General features: G+C 36.0%; 1 protein-coding gene across 1 annotated transcript in view; it reads right to left on the reverse strand.

The window, feature by feature from the left end:
• ADGRG2 (adhesion G protein-coupled receptor G2) overlaps positions 1-20,414 on the reverse strand; it is a 44,493-nt gene that overhangs the window by 7,197 nt on the left and 16,882 nt on the right. The window contains exons 3-21 of the mRNA XM_066571645.1: positions 18,715-18,753; positions 17,325-17,357; positions 15,820-15,852; positions 14,931-14,972; positions 13,702-13,749; positions 13,417-13,484; positions 11,774-11,847; positions 10,918-10,957; positions 10,759-10,793; positions 9,365-9,447; positions 8,656-8,716; positions 7,477-8,165; positions 5,650-5,848; positions 5,169-5,325; positions 2,956-3,105; positions 2,611-2,733; positions 1,436-1,481; positions 1,215-1,318; positions 514-638 (exon numbers count right to left, since the gene is read on the reverse strand). Coding sequence (XP_066427742.1) covers positions 514-638; positions 1,215-1,318; positions 1,436-1,481; positions 2,611-2,733; positions 2,956-3,105; positions 5,169-5,325; positions 5,650-5,848; positions 7,477-8,165; positions 8,656-8,716; positions 9,365-9,447; positions 10,759-10,793; positions 10,918-10,957; positions 11,774-11,847; positions 13,417-13,484; positions 13,702-13,749; positions 14,931-14,972; positions 15,820-15,852; positions 17,325-17,357; positions 18,715-18,753 — 2,149 coding nt within the window. The remainder of the gene's footprint in view (positions 1-513; positions 639-1,214; positions 1,319-1,435; positions 1,482-2,610; positions 2,734-2,955; positions 3,106-5,168; positions 5,326-5,649; positions 5,849-7,476; positions 8,166-8,655; positions 8,717-9,364; positions 9,448-10,758; positions 10,794-10,917; positions 10,958-11,773; positions 11,848-13,416; positions 13,485-13,701; positions 13,750-14,930; positions 14,973-15,819; positions 15,853-17,324; positions 17,358-18,714; positions 18,754-20,414) is intronic.

Genomic DNA, 20,414 nt, shown 5'->3' on the forward strand with positions numbered 1-20,414 from the left:
GTAGTCAATGTGTTTAGTGGCTATTTTTTTTTCCATTGTATGTTGGACTTCTTGCTACATTGCTACCCAAACCCAAAAGGTGTCTGTTCTTTGTTTTTAAACTAGGTCAAGCTTTTGACTGGGCATCTAAAGCCTTGACAGAGGCAAGTCCCAGTATTAGAATAATGAGAGAATAAAGAAAGAATACAAATGCTTTTAAAAATGCTAAAATTCCATACTGCTTTTTTGTGCATTGTATCTTAAATACATTCCTTCACACTTCTATTATGATAATCCATTATAAAATACTTCAGAGTGCTACTTCACTTTTTACTGCCTAGAGCCTCATGATAATTCACTTGTTGATCAGATTAACATTTCTGAAGACTGAATCAACATCTTCCTGGTGAACTGGCCAAATCTGTGCATTATTTGTGGAGACAGAATCCATACCTATTGAAAAGGATTTCTCAGTGAAGACTACAATCAATCACAATTGAAGAATACTGGGCGCTCAGCTGAATGGGTACTTACTCAAAGGCTATGTAGGTCACAAGAGTAACAGAAAGAAAAATTGCAGAGAGGCCACAGCCTATATATGATATAAAAGTCAGTACCAATTCTTGTGTGGGATTCAGAGGAGTACTTCCATACAAGTCCTAAAACAGAAACAGAAGTTATTTTCAGAGAACAGGTTTATTTATTGGAAAAATATAAAGAAAAATTTAAAAAATCAAAACACACCTTTCCCTCTACACTTACAAATAAAAAAAGGACTCCATTCCTTTTATCATGGCTCTTAAAAAAGGTTAGATAAAAAAAAGCCAAGCTAGTCTTGTAAAGAGCAGGGAGCTGGAACTCCATGGTCCTTATGGGTCCCTTCCAACTTGAGATATTATTTTATAATTCTATGACCCTAATTGTGAAACCCCATTTGATTAAAAATCTGGTTTAAATTTGATTTCCTAAATTTTATTTGGAGTATAAACAAATTGCCTGCCTAAATTAGAAATCTGCAGCACTTAAAGAACTTTTTTTTCCTCCAGTGGAACCCATGGACTCCCATTCAACAAGGAGCTTAAGCATGTGCCTAATTGTATGGCTACCTGCACTAACACTAAAGTGAATAGAACCTGAGTATTATTTATTAGCTTGCATGGGCTTATTGGGTCTTCATTTGCTTAACACAACTCAAGGTTAAATGTGTAAGATTGCATAATTCTTAAAATAGTTACCATCAAAACTGCAAAACTTGTGAGATGGTTGCATGAACAGACTGTTTCATTTACTCTACTTTCTTTCACTATGCAACCTTCGTATGACCAGCCTCCATGTCCACCTGTTAAAAAAAGCAGCTTTGTAATTCATAAAAGGTTTCATTTATATCAACATGAATAAACATAGCTTTTAACATAGCTAAAACAGCATAGCATCTTGGGAGATCTCAAGTACTTACCATTTTTATTGAAGTCCCAGAAAACACATCTAACTGTTGAATTATCCTGTTTAGGAGTGTAAAAAAAAAAAAAATAACAAGTTACTAAACTGTGAGTTTAGAATCAAATGATTTATGAATGATCTACAAAATTCAGGGAAGAATAAACACTGTATACAGCAAATATGCCTCTTCTATGTGAACACAAAATAAATTTAGGTGCATAAAAGGACTGAAAAGTGCATGCAAAAATATGCTGAACAGATTTGAAGTCACGAGACAGGAGCTAGCTCTTGTGCTTATGCAAAATTCTGTTCCTGGTAGAACCTTTTGAATGCTCTTTCAATGTCTTCCCACACCATACAAATTCTTGGGATTTCTCCTCCTTCCAGATCTTGTAAGTTTTGAAGTCATGATCACACAGAAAAGGAAAAACGTTTTCATTTGCAAATATTTGATCACTTCCTACTATCACAATGTTAAACATTTACACATAGATTTCCTCACACACATGCAAATTCTATAAATACCAGCAGAAATACACTATATTGCTATAAATACTAATACTTCTACAGTTATAGCTCAAAACTTATTATTATGTCAAAACAAGTAAAGACACCGCTAAGCCAGCTCCTAAAAAACTCCAGGTCAATTAGTGGAATCCCCACATTTGTCAGTTTATAATAATTGAATATTTAAAACTCTCTTAAGATATGAGAAAGAAAACTTTAATCTTTGATGCTCCTTTCAGAAAGAGATGGTGTGTAAGAATCCTAATACTTCCTGATGATACAATCCTGTGTTTCAATTCCCCTAAGAAAACAGATTTATATTATTTTCTGGCCATACAACACCCACAAATGTCATGACTATAGCATCTACCATAGCAACCCACACTTTCAGTGTTCCCTCTAAGAGCTTTTATTCTTTGTAGAATAAGACAGACGAGTAAATAAGAAAGATAAAGCGGAATGAATTTGTGATAGAGCATTACCTTACACTACTTGAGAACCAAAATTTATACCAGTGGCAAATAAGCAAAGAAGAGTGATTTTTAATGTCCAGTTTAAAATGAAATGTCCACACTAGTAAAGCAGAACAAGCTGACCTGTATTCTTAGTCAAAAGTTTCCACTACAACAACTTCAGTGGAGTCAACAAAACTGTACTTTAAGTCTGCCAAAATGTAAATTTTACCTGATTAGGCTTGATATTCTGTAAAAGGACAGTAACATTTGCCGTTAAGTTACTAATAGTGAGGTTAGCAACACTTGATGATATAACACTGCTGATTAAAGATGCATTCTTCAAAGACAGATCCTGGAACACAAAAACATTTAAGATTTTAAAATCTTAAAGGAAACAATACTAGAGTACAGCACCCACAAGCTCATTTACTATGTGGAAAAAGCACTGGACAAAAGTAATTATTTTTTAAGTCAGAAGTTTTAAAATGTGTTTTGTGGGGAAAAAAAAATCCATTCATATTTTGCTCTAAGCTTGAATTTAAAATCCTTATGAACAGTGGGCCAAAAAAAATACCTGGAACACAGTGGTCTTTTTAAAGAAGTTGAATATAATTCTAGAAGCCAAGTCCAATTCTTCAGTGCGTAAATTTTTCAGCAGTGATGGAGGAAGTGTAATTGATCCAAGATTATTTAAATTCTGAATTGGCTGAACTCCTAGAGAGATCTGAAAAATAAAAACCAGGATTATGCTTCGTTTCAGTCTTCAAATAAATAAATTATGACTTATTTTCAGTTTAAAACTTCAAAATAAATACCTCATTAATTACTGTCACAAACTCACTGCTGCTCTCATTCCTCTCCCACTCCAATGCATAAATAGCACTTATAGGAAAGAAAAGGATGCATCCCATTTCAGGTCTGCCTACCACTGAAAATAATCTGGCTTTAACAATTTCCCTACAGGGACATAACACACCACTGTGTGTTTTGTATTGATTTGGAAAAGGTGAGGAGCAAAAACTCAGTGTAGCTGTAACTGTGTAGGGAGATCAACAGCTTGAAATCTTGCAAAGGCAAAGAAGTTTTATAGTCTGCAGGGAGTATGTCAGAATTCAGAAAAAGTGAAAACAGCCATTATTTGTCAATACATTTTTATGTTCAGGAGGTCAAGTTTATATTCTTAGATAAGAACATGAACCCTAACTTTTTGATCATCTGGCAAAAATTTCAAAAGTAAACTGGATAAGCTACAATTCAGGTACCTCAAGAGCTTAGTGATCTTATACTGTACAAAAAGAGATCTGAACTTTCACCCATTTTATGTGCTGCACGTTTTATTTGCAGTGCTTACAGGCCAGGGAGCTTTGTTTAGTACAGAATCTCTCAACATTCCTGTCGTACATTAGTCCTTTACATACAAATATTATCACCTCAGAGTTCCTGGGAGATGTGAAACATTAGTACTACTGCAGAAAGAAATTATCTGAGTATTGAAAGAATGGCTGTAATAAGAGTAACAGTGTGAACTCCCCAAAGTGCCCTAACAATGTGATTTAACTCATCTGTTTAGACCAGCTCACTCCAAATGTTGTTGATCATGCATCCCCTAAAAATTTTTGAGCATGAACCCCAGTATATACCTATCCATAAGTTACATGTATGAATTAGTTTACTAATATATTATGCAAGTTACAAAATATTTTTTAAAAAATTAAGGAGATTAAAAATTACTTTTAAAAATGTATTTTTTAATTTATTATAAAATATAAATATAAATAACATTTTCCTGCACTGCACTGGACTGTCGTGTGCACACCCTGGGGTACTCAAACCCCACTTTGGAGATCACTGGTGTAGACAGCCATCAAAGAAATCCTGAATCAATTCCACAAAAGCAGTCCTGTTGCTCTAGTTTGAAGTAGATGAAAATTATTGAAAATTTTCAGTATTTCATTGCCAATGCCATGAAATAAAAAATCATTCCTTAGCAAATATCCCTATGTCAGCACTAGCATCTCCTAATCATCTTAGATTCATGCACTATATATTGCTAAGTAATAGAAAAGAACTCAAATCTTAAACATTTATATAATTTTCAGTAACACAGAAAAGTTCCAGTACTACATATGGCTTACGATACATTAAGCTATTTTCTTCTCTGAGGAGGCAGAATGTGTCAAAACTGGTCCAAAACTTTCCATCTCTCCTTGCTTAAGCCTCCAAGGCTGGTATTGTCCATTATTTTCTCTGTCAGGAGGGAGGTTCTGAATGAGATAAAGGGGATCCAACCAAACTTTCTAAGCACTTCTTTCTTGGTGAGATGCCATTAGTGACAAATGTTCTGAGCATCATTATCCAAGCAACATACATAATAGCTCTTTTCTGGAACCCTCTACAATTATTTCCTTCTAACAGATGAGGCCATCTGGCAACACTCCTTGACAAATTTCAGCACTGTCATGGTGGTTGAATAAATGATTCATAATTCAGGGGGCTTGAGGCAAAGTTATTCTGCCAAGCACTTTGTCCATTCTGGTGTTCTAGCTGTACCCTCTCCAACAGCTTATTAGTTCTGCCAGTTTCTGCTAAGTCAGCTCCCTTTTACACCTATTTACACAGTTGAAAATTAAAGGAAAAACTGTGAAGGGCTTACAAAAAGTCTGAAACTAACATGAACTAAAGATCCTGACACTGACATAAACAAACACATATTCCTATAAATATAAAACCATAAACACCTTAAAATAAATGTTTGACAATTTGTAGGTATTGTAAGTATTTTGTAACCTGGAGATCAGCTGAGTCCTGGACAGCAAAAGACATTTGGTTGGAGCGGATTCTGTTGGTTTGGACAACTGCCAGAGCCAAGGAAGGGGATACAAATTCAGCAGATGATGTTGATAAGTTTAGTTTTAAGCCAATATAGTCCACCAGCTTTATAATTCTGTTAAGAAAAAGCATACTTAGTATTACCAAGCACATACATCCAAAATTCTCAAGCAAGTTATGGTTATGGAGCAATAATCTGAATATAATGCAAAATGATCACTTATGATGGTGTCAACAAAAATACCCCACCATTTTCCATGGCATTCTATTATAGTAGAGCTGGTAACATTAGAATGATAGTCCTTTCATTTTGAATAACTACATAAAAGAACAAGAAATATTACTCTGGATTATGATTATGAAAAAGTGAAACTTGCTGAAGCCAATTTGTTAAGACAGTAAATACAACACTCCTGTAATCTATTGCCAAATGACCTACCTGTTAGAAATTCGTGGTGGCAATGGCTGAGAAGCAGTGAGGATAGTGCTCACCTCACTAACCATCCTTTCTACATCTTTTGGCTCTATTTTTCCAGCTGCTAAATCATTTTCTATTTTGGACACGATTTGCTCAGCTGTGGCGATACTAATGGTGGTGTGCACAGAAGTTATATTTGTGGTAGCTGAAAGGGTTTTTCCTGTGACAAATAAAAGTTAAACATTGTGTTCAACAAATGATGTAAGCTTGGAGAAGCAAAAAAATTAAACAGTTCTCCTGATTAAAAAATTGTATCACTACTCATAAGGGTTCTCAACATGTAATTTCTCCCTATCAGCTACTTTGCAGACAGTGGCAATTTAAATCTCATGAAAACATAAAGCAAGATTTCAAACTGAAAACATGAAATTAATGTTTTATTGATTTCAAAGTTCCTCACATCAGACCGTTAATATATTAAATATATTTAATATATTAAATAACCTATTATTTTGAATTTTTAGCCACTGAATGCCTGAATGTAGAGTAAAATCAAGATAGTGTCAGAAATTTGAAAAGAAGCTTGCATAGAATTTTCATAAGAAAATACATAGCCTCTAAGAATATTCCCAGGCAATAACTATTTTAAGGATGATCCAACATTTCTGTGCAGTATTTTAAATATTAGGTTAGTTTTAAAAAAAAATCTACCTTGCTCTCTGGCTTAATTTTTTCTGTCCAAAAGACATTTGTTCTAATGGGAATTGAGCACTGTACCTACCTATGACAGTTACAAACAACAGTGTAGGGTGAGCAGTAGGGTGAGCTATCACTCACCATGTCCAAAGGCATCAGAATTTATTTTAAAATACATCAAGTGAAAGTTGTCTCAGGCTTTTCACCCAGAACAGAATCGCAGAACCATTTAGGTTGGAAAAGACCTCTAAGATCAAGTCCAGCCTTTGACTAAACATCACTTTGTAAACTAGATCACAGCACTGAATGCCATTCCAGTTGTTTCTTGAACATCTCCAGTGATGATGACTCCACCACATCCCTGAGCAGCCCATTCCAATGCTTAACAACCCTTCCAGAGAAGAAATTCTTCCTGATGTCCAACAACCTCCCTGGCACAGCTTGTGGCCATTGACTCTCATCCTGTTACTGGTTGCCTGGGAGAAGAGGCTGACCCCCACCTAGCTACAATCTCCTTTCCAGGAGTTGTACAATAAGGCCAATCCTGAGACTCCTCCAGGCCCTTTCCCAGCTCCGTTGCCCTTCTCTGGACTCGCTCCAGCACCTCAATGTCCTTCTTGTAGTGAGGGGTCCAGAAATGGACACGAGGTGTGAGGTATGGCCTCACCAGTGCTGACTACAGAGGACAAACACTGCCCTGGTCTTGCTGGCCACACTATTGCTGACACAGGCCAGGATGCCACTGGCCTTCTCGGCCACCTGGGCACACCTGGCTCATGCTCAGCCACTGTCAGACAGCACTACCAGGTCCTTTTTCTTGGGGCAGCTTTCAGACACTACTCCCCAAGCCTGGACTCTTCCCCAGGGTTGCTGTGACCCAAGTGCAGGAGCCAGCACTTGGCCTTGTTGAGCCTTTCATACAGTTGGCCTCAGCCCATCAATCCAGCCTGTCCAGATCCCTCTGTAGGGCCTTCTTACCTTCCAGCAGATCAACACTGCCATCCAAAGTAATTCACAATAATTATAAGGACACCTCTTATACCTCTTATATATATACACTTTATATATATATAAACATTGTTTAATGAAGTTTAAAAGCAAATCCAGTATATGGCATTCAAACAAAAATAATTATTTACTTTTCATATTTACCTGGGGTCCCATGGCCATCAGCAGTAGAATGAGGATGAGAAGCTGAGACAGAACGGTTGACAGGACTAGCAGTGGGGGTCAAAGATATTGTGAAAGGAGTAAGGGGAACAATAGGTACTGTACTGACATTTCTGTGAGCAGATATAGGTTGGTTTGAAGCAGGGGGAATTTGTGCAACAGAATCGGTGATTGCCTCAAAGGGGCGATTTAAAATTGCAAGTTTGTGAGGCTCAGAAGAAGAGAGTGAAGAATGTTTAGTGTAACCTACAGAAGGAGAAAGTATTGTAACAGTCTTGTTTAGGTGTGCAGCATCAGATTTAATTGAGAAAGCAGTACTAGTGATAGATTTTGTTGCATGTATGGGAACAGTGATGGATTTGTTGGAAGTTATGGAAGAAAAAGTTGGCATGGTAGGTTGAGCAAGAGACTCAGAAGAGGAGCGTGTAGTGGTAACACTGGTGGAAGGCATAGAGTTTTCAGAGAGAGGGCTTGTAAGGGGAGATGTGGAAAGAGTTCCAGAAAAATAAATTTCTGTGTATGGTGGGATCAGTGGTCTAATTGTGGAGCTTTGTTTAGCAGAAAGCATAGTGGGGGGAATAAAAGAATTAGATTTGAGGAAAGTCTTTTTAGGGAGAGAAGGAGAATGAGGGGAAGGAACCCATATAAAATGAGGTGGCACTTGTATAGTACTGTAAAAGAAAAAAAAGTACAAAAATCCAAGTTAAGTTTAACATTTTTTCTATTTAAAAGAAAACAAGTTATAATAGAGGAATATATATAGAAATTATATGGACGTACTAATAATGATGTATATTTTAAAATCAATCAGATTGGATGTTTCATGCTCTAATACTTAGAAAGTTCTTACATTCTCTATTGCTGTAGTTGTTAACTAGGAAGTCTATAAACAAATACTACTACTGCCTTTGCTGCCTGCTCTGAGGGTGAGCTGTTGTTGAACACAAAATCTAGATGCATCACAGAAAAGAATAAAAAAAGGGATAAGAAGGGAGGGAAGGGAAAGAAGCTGGAAAGAGGAAGGAGCTACACTGGAAAATGCCTGTCAGCTTTTTCTTGTGGAGTCCTTTTTGGCTATTACACTGAAGCATGGAAGTTGACTCTAGCCATGTATTAGGAAATTTAGGAAATAAGCAAATCAAATTTTGTATTTATACTTACTACATTCGTAATTCTTCAGCAGTCAAGGAGCAGTACTTCAGTGATGAACAGCAGCACTGATCTGAGATGACAAAGAAGCATTATCCTTTAGCATAACAACTGCTAATACCATTAAGTAGAATATTTAACCATGTGTACTATGTCTTTAAACAACAGTATATACTGCATAATTTATTTTGAAGTTTGTTCACAAATTAGTTTTGCAAAACAAAAGAACTCTTGACCAGTCACAATATTGCCATACCGCCAGATTTTTGTTCAATGCCTGACAAGTTCAGATTTCTCTTTTTTTTTTAAATTTTAAACAACCCAAAATGCAGCACAACAGCTTTTGAAACAGAGACAAATGGTATGAGCCAGTACTCCATCCTGTCACAATATCACTAAGAAAAGTTGGCTACTTAACAACCCTTTCAATTCAGATTGTCATTTCAGCAAGACATTTATGTTCTCATCTTAATTTACACCTAATCCTTTCAAAGTATGCTTTATTAAAGTAGCTGGTAATTTTATACTAAAATGTTCTAAAAAGTTATTTCTATCACATACATCCCCAAAAATCAGAAGGCTGCATTTTTATGCATTTATATTGCTCAAACCAAAACCAAAAATATTTTGATCCAATAGTAACTATCTTTTCTTTTTAGCTACTTGAAGACCATTTCTTTACATAAAATTGTGATGAGACTGGGTTTAAAGCACAACTTACCAAGTTGACTTATTTTTGCCTTTTGTGTTAAACTGCTTATATTCTCTCTCTCAGCCAGCTTCATTATGAAATTGCAGTGTGCACTAAAAGAGAAGAAAAAAGCTTAAGACTCAAGAAAGAGAGCTGCCTCATCTTTCTAACAGAAGTAACACCAAATGCTAAATTAAAGCATATTAGTGCAAATGCTAAGTGTGAAAGCACATTATTCCTAGGCTCTGTCAGATTTGGGCACATTTTTGTGCCAGGCTGATTAAAAGCACAATAATCAGTTTGTGACACTTACTGTCCCTTCTCTCTACTGTGTCAATTTTTAAATGGGGTCCTTCCTGATCAATGTTGGTCATTAAAGAGGTGATAATTTTGTAAGGATAACAATGTTATCTCTGCTGTTAGTGTAAATATGCCAGTGTTTATGAAACCTTCACCACCAGAGGAAGCCAGCATTCTCTCGACTTTAGAGAGAACTTCAGTGACCCATTCCAGCATGTAACTCCATCTTTACAACTACAGTTTGAGGACTTGAAGCCCTGCCTAAACTAGGGAACCTTCAGAAAATTTTTCGTATTCAGCAAATGCAAACATAGAGATGAATGAAAAGGTTTCTTTCCAGCTCATAAAAATTAAAAGATTACTCTAGCAACTGCCAGTATATCACATGAAGGGGTGATCTGACTGCTTTCTATTTTATTTGAGGGTTTTGGACTTTTCTTTCATCCTAATCCAGAAAATAAAGTCCAGATTCAAGTTTTTGGGGAAATCAAGTTTCATTTTGTTTTAGAATACAGCGTTTCCAAGCTGATCATTTTAAAGAACGATCTAATGGTGAGTAGCAATTAAACTGAGATATCATCTACTTTTTAGGGTTTCTAGGATCACATCTCTGGAGCAGCTTTGCCATTCTGATTATCCATGGTTTCCAGACTGAACTGTTTACTGCCTCAGGCTCCCCCTACCCCAAGGATGGTTGGTTTCCCAAGCTGAAGAACAGTGACTTGGGATGCCTCAAGTAAATCCCTCATAAAGACTGCAGTGCATTCACAGGTTCTGGAATTCTGGTGCTCCCAGTTACATGACTCAGGTAATATCAAGATGCAGAAGAAATATGGCAGGGAAGCCTGGGCTTCAGCAGAAGACTAATGAGAAGCAACACATTTGGGTTAAATGAAATCAGCAAATTCTAAAAGGCTTTTTCAAAATCACTAATGCCAGGACAATAATCAGAAATGAGAATTTCTTTGTTAGCCTATACATATTTCTCCAGCCTGTTTCTTGAACTTCTGAACTTCCTAGAGAGTTTGTCTTTTTCTTGGGCTAAAGAGCCATGCATACTTCACATATCACAAGATGATATATGAGTTTTTAAATATTTTTTCTTTAAAAATTTAAAAACAAACCTCTGGTTTTCTGCACTGCATTCCATAACAGAGGACTGTAATGACAAATGAAAACAGAAAAAAAAAAAAAGGTTTATAAGGAGAAATCAGGACTGATGCTTTATCAGAAGTAATTTGGAAAAAAGTTTTCCAGAGAGTAACAACAATCAATAATCTTACCTCACTTACTGCTTGCAAGGTTTTGTTGAACTCTGAAATGCTTTAAATAAAATATTACTGTTAGGAAGGATTTTTAGTTATGTTTCTAAAAACAATTACAACAATTTAATTTAAAAAACAATTACAGAGAAAAAATATTTTTCCAGTTAATCAATGATTTTTTTAAAGTCAGGTCAGCTGTAATACTGTAAAACCTCCAGCATTAAACATTTGAAGAGCTGACTTTTATTAGTCACTACACAAACTAAATTTAAACCTCTGTCATCACATTTGAACATCAACCCATTGCAAATGTTATTTAAAAGAGCAGAAGATAAATCTTAATGTTGCCTTTTGCCAAGCATTACTTGGAATACAATTCTAAATTTATACTAAAAACCACAGAAATAGAATGAGTAAGAAATACAGATTTCTTCTACAAACAAAATTTCTTGGCCAACCACATCTTTTGGTTTTCAGGGTAAGTTTGGGAAATATTCACTCATTCAAACCTCTCCTTAAAAAGACTGGGAAAGAAAAAATGAAACCAAAATAAAACCATAGATATGACTTCAAGAATATTTATTAAAGAACATGCAGGTAGGAAAGTTCTCTTCATCATTTCCTACCAGATAAACTGAATCCTTAAATTATAACAAACATTTGGTGCACCATTTTTTAAAAGAAATTCCAGTGGTACATGAACTAATTAAGAGTATTCTAACCAGTATGAACTTTATGTTAAAGAGCAAGAACTTGGAACTTGTGAAATTTTTAATGTGCAGGAATAACACAAAGTCCACTCAACACATGGAAGGTCTCACTTCATCTTTTTCAAATACAATAAAGATTTCAATTCTTATTCAGAATTACTCACCTCAGTTCTTGTGGGGTATGTGCTGGAATTTCAATTAATTTTTTGACTTGATTGTGGGTAGTTATGTTATTAATCTGTTAGGAAAAAAGAACCCACAGGTAAGTACAACCAGTAATTTTTAGCCTTAAAAGAAAATTGTTCATTTCACACATTTTGATAGGCTGAAATTACAAAGATAAGAAGCATGTTTTCTCATGAATACACTGCAACAAGTATTTACCACGACATTATTGTTACAATTTATTGAAAGAATTGTTGATCTAGTATAAATCAAACCCCAAAATCTTTGTGAAAGATAGGGGCAAAAGGACAGTAAACTCATCATGTCTTATGCTGGAAAAAGAGGAGTTTGGCTTAGTTTGCAACAAAGACAGCTTACTCCAGACACTGAATGATTTTTTTAACTCTAAGTGCAACAATGGGGCAAGCTTCATAAATGACATAAATAATAGATGACAGAATACTGTCAGTGAGAAGTCAAGAACTGTAGTGAAAGACATGATAAAACTGAGCTAAACAAGTATGACCTAGCATTAGGGTCTGGGGATAAACTGAGGTTTATCTAAGAGCCCTTTCTATAGATGTATTCTATGTATTCTTATAGGGATTAAGCATTACTGGTTATTTTTACATTTTGTGCAAACAGCAAGGGCCATGAGAAGAAACATCATCTAATATATGTGGCATTGATTTCCCCTAAGAAATATTCTTCTAAAAAGCAAGAGTTTCAAGAGATGGAAACCAGTTTTACCAGAAGTTGTAGGTGTAATGTTACCATGCCAGGCCAGTTTCAGTAGGCATTATCACCACTGAAACACAACAGAATGTAGAGGTGGCTTTTGCCAGGGGCATATCTCTGCCCAAACCTGATGCTCCATGTGCAGCAGCTCTTCTCTGTGCTAACATTGCTGACTACTCTCATGCTTTCAGGGACTGGCATGTGAAATCTCAGGCTGAGGGTTGACAGGGATACGTAGGATAAAGATGCAAGGTCCTTCGTTTTTCCTCCCCTCAGTTTCCATCTGTAACAACTAAAAATTCTCATCCTCATAGTATTACCTTGATACTGGGTCACCTATATGGTCTTTGCCATGCATGACACAACCTCTCTTGTGTTGTATAAATGGACACACTCATGTCACATAAGCCTATTGCAAAATTAATAACTCAGTAACCACAAGCCAAAAAACAGAATGATCATGCAAAAGCATAATTGAAAAAATACACAAAAAGCCATAGCCATATGAGAATCTCAATATGAATTATTCTAGGATATAATCCAACTTTAATTATACCCAAATAGTTGCCATCTAGTGATGCTCATCTTCCAAACACAAGTGCCTAAAGTAATCTCCAGAGGAAGATCCTGTGTGTCTAAATGTAAATTCTTGAGATTACCCAGGGCTTCTCCCTTCTTTCAGTGGCTATGTAGAGAATACAGGTCCTTACTGTAGGAAGGTTACTTAGCTGGAATTTTAAAATTTAGCTGCAAAGCAGCTGTTTAAACCAGAGCTGTGCCATTCACTGCAAATAGTATCTTGTACTGCAAACACAGTAAGAATCATGCTACTTATTTAAAGTGTATACAAAGAAATTCACTTCAACCTTCCTTACAATAATGTTTTAAAAGAAAGAATACTTACTATTTCTACATTTAGTGATGCATTACTTTCTTCACTTGCCTGAAGTTTTACCTTGCCCACATAGAACACTAAAACCAAAAGTAAAAAAGTTAGGAAATCAATGCTAAAACACAAAATGTAAAATTTTTTTGAGAATTGCAAGACTTACTGCCTTGTGTTTTGATACACAAGGAAATTTATTACAGAACTAGTTTTTACATGGCAACTAAACATTGCTTCATTACTCAGTGTATAAAATAGTTGGATAATATTTTATGTAGAAAAAGGGAAAAGAAAACCACTAACCTGAATAATTACAGGCACGTGTTATGTTGCATACAATGGTTTCTCCTGCTATAGATTTGTTGGGGGGAAAAACCAAACAACTACTGATTAAAAAAGTTAAACCTAAATCCAATATAATCACACAATATAATCCAATACACATATTTACAATCATTCCAGTGTTTGAAATTTATCTTCTGGAAGTATTTGACATATTTTCTAGGCTTCAACTCTCTAAGCACTTACCATGACATTTACCAAGACTTAGTATTCAGAAATATGCTGGCTTCGATTAATTATGTTGAATAATTTTCTCCAATAGTTTTGATAGAAGACTTATATGCAAGGGGTCGCAATTTTTTAAAAAATTAAATATAAACAGAAACCAGCATATAATTGATAAGCTCTTTAATTATCACAGAATTCAATCACTAGGCACCATATTATCTGCTTCTGAGGCCCCTACTGTGGCTCCATATGATAGCATGAAGCTAAAATTGTTCTATTTGATAGAATTCAAGCTATGGTGACAGCAACCATGTACACTCTTATCTAGCAGAACATGCCTTCATTTAGTTACAGCAAGCTTTTGGCTGCTCCATATTTTCCATATTTTTAATACAACCTACACAGCTGAGAAATAACACTGATCCTAAATAAGGGGACTGTAAACAGACAGCTCTGTTGTATAATTTCAAAATAAAGCACTGGAAAGATATTTGCATCCGAGACTCCTACACTTGTTCATTAAAACAACTTCCCTCACTTAAGCAGATGGATTGGCCTCCATTAACAGAAAAAAACCCCAAATTCTATTTTTTATGCTGTTATCATTAGTTAGTACCAAATGAGAAGGGAATTTTTTTCACCTTCCCTGTGGTGCAAACATTTGACTGCAAAAGTCTGCTGCTTTTATCACCATCAATAAATAAGCCACTAGAGGTTACAGACTGTAAGCTGGTGGCAATATTCAAATTGTTAGGAAAAAAAATTTAGACAGCAGTTTAGAATCAAATAACCTACTGCTCTGACTTACAAAATAACCAAACTCTTCTATATGCAGCCATTTAGACAAACACTGCCTTCAACCAGATAATCATGTGAGGTAAGGCAGACTGTTAACAGGACACACCACAATACCAAGTAAAAGGCATAGTAAAAAAACATTTGGGAGCAAACTTCCTGAATTCACACACACTTAAAATTTGAGATGCACAAAAATGTTATCAGTGGTGATAGATGAATCCTACCTGGTGTGATGGTGGAGTAATAATCTGTCGTTGTAAGGGCTTCTGTTACCAAAGGAAAAAAAAAGTCAAAAGTTTTCACATTTTAACTTTTAAAAAAACCATGCAATACACGTCACAAAAATAAGTTCTTATTTCTATTTCAGACTCTGTCTTTCCAGGAAAAGTGTGACATTTTTTAAGAAAATGACATTTTTTAAGAAAATGAAGTTACTTTCAGTGAGGGAAATGCAAAAGCAGCAAGTGAAGTAAGACACATCCAATTAAGTGTTTGTGTCCCCATCTGAGCCAATGACTCCTGGCACCCAGTTGTTCAGAGGAGAAAGTGGTGCTTTTAAGGTGATTCCTATTTATCCTATTCTCCATGGGCACTTCAGCATAGGAGGAATCCTGTTCTAAAAATGTGTTTTTGAATCAACAATGGAGAACAGCAGGATGTCCAGGTCCTATAGAGGCATGGAGGAATCCATACTGATATGGAATGAAACTACTCCTTGTTTCAAATGGGAAAATCAGGAAAGGAAGGGGTAACAAGTTCTTCTGATTCTTTTCTGATCCTATTTGACAACTCCTTGCAAGTACATATGTAAGTGCCTTCAAGGAATGATCTGCCCTCTTTGGGTTTTGGTAAGCAATACAATATTTTGAATGATAAAGAAAGGTTTACAGCTCAGTTAAGTGCACCTCAGAGCCCTAATCATGCAGACTTAAAATACAGATTGCAGATAAATACAAATTTTAGAAACATGAAAGAAAATAATTTGGAATAAACAAATCCTAGTTACTAAAAAAAACCAAAAAACAAAAAAACCTGAAAAAACCAAAAAAGCAACAAACATGAATGCAACTAACACCTGCCTTGAAACCTTACTGTCTTCATGCAAATTCTCACCTGTACTTTGTGTAGTCTCCTCTGAAGACATATCTGAAATAGAAGAATTCAGAACAGTAAAATCTATTAAAAAATAAAACCAGAAAAGCCCAAAAGTCTAAATCCAGCAAAGTGTAAATAAGAGAAACATTAATAATATCTTGTCTGAAGAATTAATAGGATAGATGATAAAAGTAACAATAGAGAATTCTAGGGGAAAAAAAGATAAAAGAAGTAAAAATTGTATTAAGAAAGTATTCTACTTCTATGAATTTTTGAGAAAAAAAGATCATGTCTGCAAGATTTTGAAAAGAAACTGAATATTATTTACCTAAGTTTCATTTTAAGAACAACTGCAATGCTTGTTAGGAGTGTTCACATTATTACAATACTAATAATTGAAATAACGTTCATGTTATTTCAAAAATCTGGGTATCTGAATACAACCAGCTGGGAATCAAATTTTCCTCAAATAAGTTCCTTTTACTGGTTTCATTCTTTCAGAAGATGCAGATGAATTTTTGCATATCCAACTGCAATAACTGGTTAACCTCAAGTACCTTTTCCTGCATGAACTCACAACATTCATAAGCAGAGATGACTCACTGGATTTGGCAGTCTCTTCTAAAATGCTGGTTTTGTCAATAACCATAGATAAACAAAATAGAGTAGTGATGCAAAGCTTTTTCCAGCTGCATCAAAAGGAGAAAAAAATTAAATTAAATTAAGACAATAGATGAAAATTTAAAGGGCTGTGCTCAGTAAGAATATTTTAGGTGCCAGCACAGGAATAAAAAGTGGCTAGAAGACTGCTTTATATCACTTCAATAGGACAACTTAATGATTTTTTTTTTAATGGACTAGAGGAGATCCACAACAGAAGAAGAAATTTTCTGAGGCAACTAACAGGTAGTCAAAATATGAGCAGAGTGAAAACTAAGTGCTGGTTTCACCTGTCTTACTTGGCCTAGTATATACTACACAAATATTGAATATGATGTGGTTGTTAAAGACAAACCATTCCCAAAGAGAGACTGTATCTGTAAAATAACAAGATCATGTGTTCCATCTGTATTATTTCTTTTATCCAGAGCACTCACTCTATGTCAGTACACATTAAGCAAGAAAGCAGCTGGCTTTCACACAGGTTATTTCTGTGTGTCTCATTCTTAATTTTTTAAAATGCTTTCATAGATGATACTCATCACCTCTGGTTCCAGAAGTTGTTAGAGCCTCTTGTGTGTGTGTAGTGTAATACACTGCATGAAATGCTACCTGCTAGGGTGAGAGGAGATGTAAAGGAGCTCTCACTACAGTCTTCCTCCTCTGCCATCTCTGCAAACTCTTCACTGTTTCATTCTACATTCATTACAATGTAGAATGAAACAAGTAATTTAAAATGAAAATATTTTAATTTTGGAACTCTATTTCATTACAACCTTTCTGCGCTACCTCAAATAAAAGCAGATTTCATTTACCCAAGAGGAAATAAGAAAAATTGGAAAAATCAGTCCTGATTTTCTTACCAAAAATTGTTGTTGCAGCTGATTCTTCAGAATCTGTGAATTTTATATCAGATTAAAAAAAAAAAAAGAGACCATTATGAAGTTTCAGACACATACATTATCATCCTCAGCAGGCTTTTCTTATATTATCAAAAGTTTACTGCATTCACCAGAAGAGGGCAACACCTACTCTTTCAGAACAACACTTCCAGGTTGTCAAAAAAGGCAGATGAAACAATCTCTGGTTAAAAAAAAAAGTGTCAATTTTTATGCACTCAAATAGAATTTGATGCAAGACCATTTTTTTTTTGGGAAATACTGTACAGTTTGGATTGTATAACGTTGCAAAACCACAACTGCATAATGTTAAAAACCCAAGATATGTGCCACTCTAGCCTGAAAGCTACATGCTTATCCTGTTTTGCTAATTCTGGGAATGGGAATCAAACATACACAGCAAGATAGCTCTAGCTGGGTATGAAGAACTATTCCCAGACTTTTTATAATAACAATGAGACTTTCCACTTAAAATTTATCCCATTCATATGGAGTCTCTTTTCTATCCTGCAAAAAGCAGTGATAAAAAAAACAACTTAATAACTTCAAGTTTGAACCTCTGATTTTAACAGGAACCAGCCAACTATTTATATAGCAAACACTAGCTATCAGATTTTTATATTGTTACAGTCAGTATTTTGATCAAAAAGAAATTAGGAAATTTGATATCTTGTTCACATAGCAACTTTAAAGTTGTCCCTTTCAGTCACTGGGTGGTTTTTGATACTGTCAGAGACAAGTCAAGTTCTAGGTCACAGTTATCACAGAAATATAATCTAAAGAACAGCTGGATGCAAACATGCAGCACTATTTAAAAAATATATTTAAGGTGTTTCAACATCTCTCAAAGGCCAAAAGTAATCTTATAATGTTACTTACAATACACTAATTTTACTGTAAAGCTTTTCCTACTGCTGCAGAAGACTTAAATCAGAGATACCAAAACTCCCTGAAGAAAACCAGATTTTTTTAAACTAAAAATAGTAAACAAGGATTTTCTGAAATGCTAAACACTTGTGAATTCATTGCTCCAGTAAAACTATTTTGCTTGCCTTACTGAAAACTGGTAATATCTTCTTGCTAAAGGATAAATGTGAATACAATTTCTGTAATGAAGGGAGAATCAGAATCATCTCAGTGACTTTATTTTCATTTTCTCTGGAAAATTACTGATGCCATTTGCACCACAAAATTAGCTAATAAGACATAAGGATGATATGGAATATTAATTTCCTAATGTTTGCATATGCTTAACTATCTCCAAGAATTAAAAAGTAGCAGCAGCAGCAATCTTACTATACACTTTCTAAAACAGAAGAAAAATGGGGCAAAATCCCACAGAACCCCAACATACCTGTTATTTTTCTGCTAGGCAGTGTAGCAGTAGTTTCAACTGCAAAATAAGAAGATTTTTTTTAGGAGCAGAAGATTTTATATGTATTTGCACACATGCATACACACACTTTTTAAAACACAACAATTTTAGATGTGGTACTCAACCTCACTTCAAAATGGTTTGCAAAACTACTTTGCATCCATTGAGAAATATGTGTCAAGACTTTTTGAAAGCTGGAAGTTGAACTCTTTTGAGTTTAGTTTTTTCCTCAGTTCAACTTTTTATACTTATGGAAGATACAGATTAGGCCATGAGCTTTGCCACTTCTCTTCCATTAACAGTGTCTTCAGAAACCTATTGAGCACATTTGCTTGAGTGAAGATGAAGAGGACTAAAATAACATCAGCTAAAACTGGAACATGTAACATCATTATGTGAATGCACATGATATAATACTCATGTGTCCAAGAGCTGCACCACCAAAGAACATCTAAACAGTGAAAACTCAGGCTGCCAAAAAGGAAGCAGCTCAGGTGGATGTGGGCTGGGATGGAAAGGGGACATGACACCAAACATGTCCCCAGGGACACCAAACACCCAGGGAGAGATGCAATACACAGATGGGCCCTTGATCCATCAACTCTTGTCAGATCCAAGGGGTGGATCTGACAGTTGAAGCATCACACTCACAAATGTGAAACATGATGTCATCAAGTGAGCCAAGTGACTAAAGCCTCCCTGGAATAAAGGTGGTGGTTGAGCTATAAGTGAGGAGGCCCAGCAGAACAATTAAATCACACCACTGCAGGGAACCTGCCGCCGAGGCAAGTGCTATGTGCTTCCTGTGGTGGAGGAAAAGTGGCAGACAGCTCCAAATGCTCCCTGCAGACTGTCACCGCTCAAAACACCATTCTGGACCTTGAAAAAGAAGTAGCAACACGGCATCACCTATACTTAAAGCACTATTACCTATTTCAGCACCATTAATAGGTGAGACCCTGTCTGGGCAAGGAGGAAGAAAAACCCTTCTCAAGTCACTAAACCTGGTGGGACACTAAGCACAATCAGGATTCAAGCCCAAGGGTAGCAGACAAGAGAGAGGTTCTCTCCAAATTGCAGGAGTAGGTGGGACAGTTTCTCCACAGGTAATGCCTTGATATCTGGCCAGTCCATCACTGCCATCACACTGGTGGGCACTAAACTGTGCCACACAGCCCACGTGCAATGGGCACCCCCCAGATCCTTGGAGTCATTGCTGCTGTCCAGGTTGCTGTAGATTACCTCCACCACTGCTAATGCCCTCAGATACTGACACCTTCCTTCTTCCATCAGTGGTCAGTGGTGGTCCACTCGCCCCTGCAGTCTACACAACCATCCTCAAACTCTGAATCCAGTCACACAAGTTCAAATCTCCATGGGACCTCCAGTAACAAATCACTTGGAGATGACACACAGGAAAGTGCCCCAAGGGAACAAATTCCTAGGGAGCAAGGTATGCAGGAGAATTTGGGCAGGTGCCTAGAGCAGTATTCACCTCTGATGGCATAGGAGTTTACACCCAAACAGCCAAGGAATGCTGGTGACAAGGCAGACCACTTGCAGGAAGGATGTCTTGCTTACACCAAAGACAGGGACTTTTGGCACCGTGTTGGGTCCTGGCATACACCTACCAGGCCCGTGTCCCACACCCTGGAAGGGGCAATAGGATCTCTGGATCT

Source organism: Molothrus aeneus, chromosome 2, assembly GCF_037042795.1.
Source record: "Molothrus aeneus isolate 106 chromosome 2, BPBGC_Maene_1.0, whole genome shotgun sequence".
NCBI lineage: Eukaryota > Metazoa > Chordata > Aves > Passeriformes > Icteridae > Molothrus > Molothrus aeneus.